The following is a 4132-nucleotide window of genomic DNA, read 5'->3' as shown; positions in this document are numbered from 1 at the left end:
CTGTTCTGAGGCTCCAAGGAATGAGAGAAGCTAAAAGTGCGACAGGATGTCAATGAGAATGTAAATTAGAAATACAAAAAGTTGCAGCAAGGGTGGTTTGGGATGGATATTAGAGGAAAAAAACCAAAACTTCTCATGAGGAGGGTAGTAAAGCACTGGAACAGGATACCCAGAGAGGTTGTGGAGTCTCCATCCTCAGAGGGTTTTTAAGACCCAGCTGGACAAAGCATTGGCAAGGATGGTCCTGTTGTGAGCAGGGGGTTGGACTAGATGACCTCCTGAGGTCCCTTCCAGCCTTAATGCTCCCTGCTTCTAGGACCGTACTGCTACAAGTATATAGGCAATCATACAGTCGTAGTGGGATCTAAAAATATTGATGTAATAATGAGACTGTTATGTCTGTGTGATTCTGTAGTGATAGAGTGGTGGCAAAACCTCTTCATCTGCAACCCTGCTTCGTTTAGGGCGATTTCATTAACTTCTATTGCTATAGGATTCTGCACCCATAACCAGTGCATCATAACAGGCGTTGCCTGCTTCTGTGCTCCTAAAACAAGTACAATATGCATTTGCCCATGCCTGCATTGTTGAATGAACTCAAGTTTGTCCTTTGCTTTTTTCTAAACCTAAGAATTGTGTGCACTCAAAAACTTGCGTTAAAAGAGCATTATTATGTTTACAGAGTCGAGCACTCTCCAGTTAGGAAAGGCAGCTGCACAATTCCAGTGTTATTTCAACTCCCCCCATTGTACATTTTGATGGTCTGCACTTCCATGGCCACTTATTACTTTTTCCAAGTGCCCTGTCTTGCACAATGAACAGGATGTACTGCGCTTACTTAATGAGCAGTTCCTTAGAAGTATATTAGATCTGCCTTTTTTTTCAGAGTATTTTTTCATTATACGGCACTTGATCCAGTCAAAGCACAGTTCCAACTGGCTTATTAATTCTCAGAAAATATAGTCGGTTGAAATGTAGCAATTTTCAGTGCGAACAGGAAGTATTCCAGTGCAGTTTATCTGCCGGCTACAAAATTGCAAGCGATCATTATTGCTGTAGACTTCATTTGCAAAGACTTTGAATGGTGCTGCTCGCTTTGTTTTGCTTGTTTTGTTACTGCAAGGAGCTACGTGGGGGTTGGATTTAGGAAATTTCAGTGAGATCAAGTGATTGATTGAACCTGACTTTTTGTTTGCATCAACTGCGGCAGTTTGACAGCTGTAACAGTTTGAGAACTAGAGCAATCCCTGGTGATGAGGATGTTTGCTTGAGACGTTGTAGGAAGATTCAAGTATGTTTGGCATCTAGGCTAATGATGGAAAGACTTAGGAGGAAGTTTTCATTGCTCTCGTGGCTACCTGCATAGCAGAGCTTTTCCAACATGGTTTGAAAAGACTGGCGGTGGAAGCTGAACCGTGTCGCTGCCTTGGCAGATAGCCACCTCCCACTCTTTGCACAGATTATCTTTAGTGGCCCATGAACAGGCTTCCTCACCAATTGTGTGAGCCACTTCCCAGAGAGATACCACTCAAGCTCCTTCTACTAAACCACTGTGTCTGGTTTAGATGAAAAATAGGTGTCGTAGGATGAAAGAAGGTAGTGGAGATAGCATAAGCGCAGGTCAAGATCCTGTTTATATGGTAGCCAGTGGGGGGCTTTCATGTGCTTGAAGCCTGTTTTAGGCAATTTATCGAAACAATCGTGCCTGATGACAGTGTGTGAGAAGGTCTGTCGCTAAAGTTGTCGTGCAAGTGATTATGAGATGAAGCCCTGAGGCTCTGGAGTGTCTTAACTGCCTTATTTAACCATCTAAATGTCCAATAATAGCTGAGAGCAGGGTGGACAGGACAGGAGGGATAGACTGTTGACAGCAAGGAAAGTTCATAGAAGATGGAAGCATTGACCGCCTTATCTTGCAGTCGGGAGACTATTTTAGTCTTCACAATGAGTGGCATCCTGGAGGTTTATGCTCTATTTGTTGTCCACTGTCACAGCTAGCGGTGGGTTGAGGTCATTTGGCATGCAGATATTATACCAATTTAATTAGGATGGTTTATAAGCCAGCATATTTAAATTAGTAAAGTCCCCCAGAGTGAATTTAATTTAGAAAAAAAAAAGCCATTACAGTATGAGGAATTTTATATTGTTATAAATACATCTATGCTTGGGGTTACAGGTTGAAGTATGATGGGTTGCTTCGGAGCTGATATAATTAAAGTGGTGCGAAAATCATACAAGGAAGCCTTCAAAGTACCTGCCCTCTAGTAAAATCTTTCCCAAGTTTTTATCTTTGCTGCTGATTTTTCCTTAACTGGATTAGTTACGATCTTGACCTGTGCTTCTACGTGAATTAGTTGAATCTTACCCCACTCTGACAAGAAGTAGTAATAAAAGTAGAAATAAAAATTGCATGTGGAATGCTGTTCTCAGCCTTGAAACGCTTTGCAATTCGAGTGCATGTTCTTGTGCGTTTTCATTTGAAGTCACTTCTTAGACGAGCTCACGGTGGAATTTTACTCCTACTTCTCCCAGGAGGAAGTGGGCAGCTCTCCAAAGTGTGGCATCTAGGACTTAAGATGGATATAAAACTGCAGTGTGAATGTTTGACCTGTTGTTCAACTGTTTGAATGACCACCTGATCACTGCCCTGGTTTTCCTCTTTCCTTTTGGGCAGGATTTGACCTGGTGGATTTATTCAGCGTGAAGGAGATTTTTGGGCTGAAAGACAATGGAATTCAGAGTTCCTACATCCGGCTTGGAAGCTTCCCCATTGTGCAGAAAACAGAGTAAGTCTTTACACTTGTTTTCATGTGGGCCTCTCCATCTGTTGCTTGGTTCCTTTAAGACACCCCATAACCCTTCTAGTGCCTGTAGATCATGGGAAAAGCGCACACTTTATGCCGACCTTGAGCTCTGTTGGAGTGATGCTTTCACAAGCTACCTTAAAGCTGAGGGTCTAAACCCTCCAACCTGCGGTTGAGTTGGTAGCCTGCTGTGTACCTCATCTGATTTAAGGAGGTCTATAAAAAAAGAAAATGCCCAAAAGGAGTTCTGGGTGAAGGGCAATGCCTCTGAAATGGGGGTTTGTCGACTCTCTCCCCAAGGTACACGCTTGCTAACGGCACGAGATTGAGTCCCAGTGGATGTAGTTATCAGGCAGCTAATTTAGTTTCCTCAAAGAATGAGCAGTACTTAATCTGCTGTCAGTGTGGATTCCAGTCTTCTGGCCTTTTATAACACGAGGCTGCCAGCTCTGTCACAGCCCATCAAGATGGTTTCTCTTCAGGTTGTCATATAAGTTCTGCCAGCATTAGCCTTGAGAAGAGTGAGAGCATAATTTTATTGAGTGACTGGGGAGCGATAGATTGAATTGTCATCATTAACATTTTTGCACTAAATTTCACTGTGATGGTTTGGGATTAATATTAAAAAATCAATATTAACTCTCATCCTTCTTGTGGACAGGAGGAGTTATTTTCGTGATCTCGCTTGAGTCTTTTTTGGCTCATTGAGTATTTGAGATGCTCTTGTGATCATTTCTCTGATTCCCTGGTATCTTGCATCCTGGAATCATTTTCCCCACCATTACTGACCAAACACACACACACACAAATGTAAAAATATTATATTCTATTATATACTAAAAAAGAGTTTGTTTAAAAACCATGATGTATATCAAGCCCCAGGTATAATAAATTCAGGGATAGGGAAATAATACAACAGACTGAAGAATCTTTGGTCAGTATACATAGTGTGGATATATATTTTTCCTTTGTAGTACAGCAATAAATGGAAGATGTGTAGCTCTCAATCATTCCTACCAGTTGTAGCTTGTGAGTTGTTTCATCACTGGATAATAGTTATTACAAGGGCACCTTCATAGTGGGGAGAATGACATTGTGGCAGAGCACCTATGGTGCCTGCCCCTTTAAGGGCTGAGAGCAGGCAGCAGGGCAGCCGGCAGGTGTAGGACAGCCCTGATGAGGTGGTCACATGACTGCAGCAACACCAAGTGATTGGAGGAGAGGGCTGACTGGCCTTCATCTTAGCTCAGGTCCCCAGGGCTGAGCCATCAGTCTGCTGCTGGCAGCCGGAAGAACACCACCTGGCTGAGCTGCTGCTCAGAACATCT

General features: G+C 42.8%; 1 protein-coding gene across 1 annotated transcript in view; it reads left to right on the top strand.

Annotated features, from left to right (window-relative positions):
* Nucleotides 1-4132, top strand: part of COL22A1 (collagen type XXII alpha 1 chain) — a 381540-nt gene that overhangs the window by 144606 nt on the left and 232802 nt on the right. The window contains exon 5 of the mRNA XM_019528200.1: nt 2675-2786. Within this exon, the coding sequence (XP_019383745.1) occupies nt 2675-2786 (112 nt within the window). The remainder of the gene's footprint in view (nt 1-2674; nt 2787-4132) is intronic.

This window comes from Gavialis gangeticus, unplaced genomic scaffold (genome assembly GCF_001723915.1).
Source record: "Gavialis gangeticus isolate Ggan-Ray unplaced genomic scaffold, GavGan_comp1, whole genome shotgun sequence".
NCBI classification, from domain to species: domain Eukaryota; kingdom Metazoa; phylum Chordata; order Crocodylia; family Gavialidae; genus Gavialis; species Gavialis gangeticus.
Note: the sequence above shows the minus strand (reverse complement) of the source record. Positions and strands in the feature narration are given on the sequence as shown.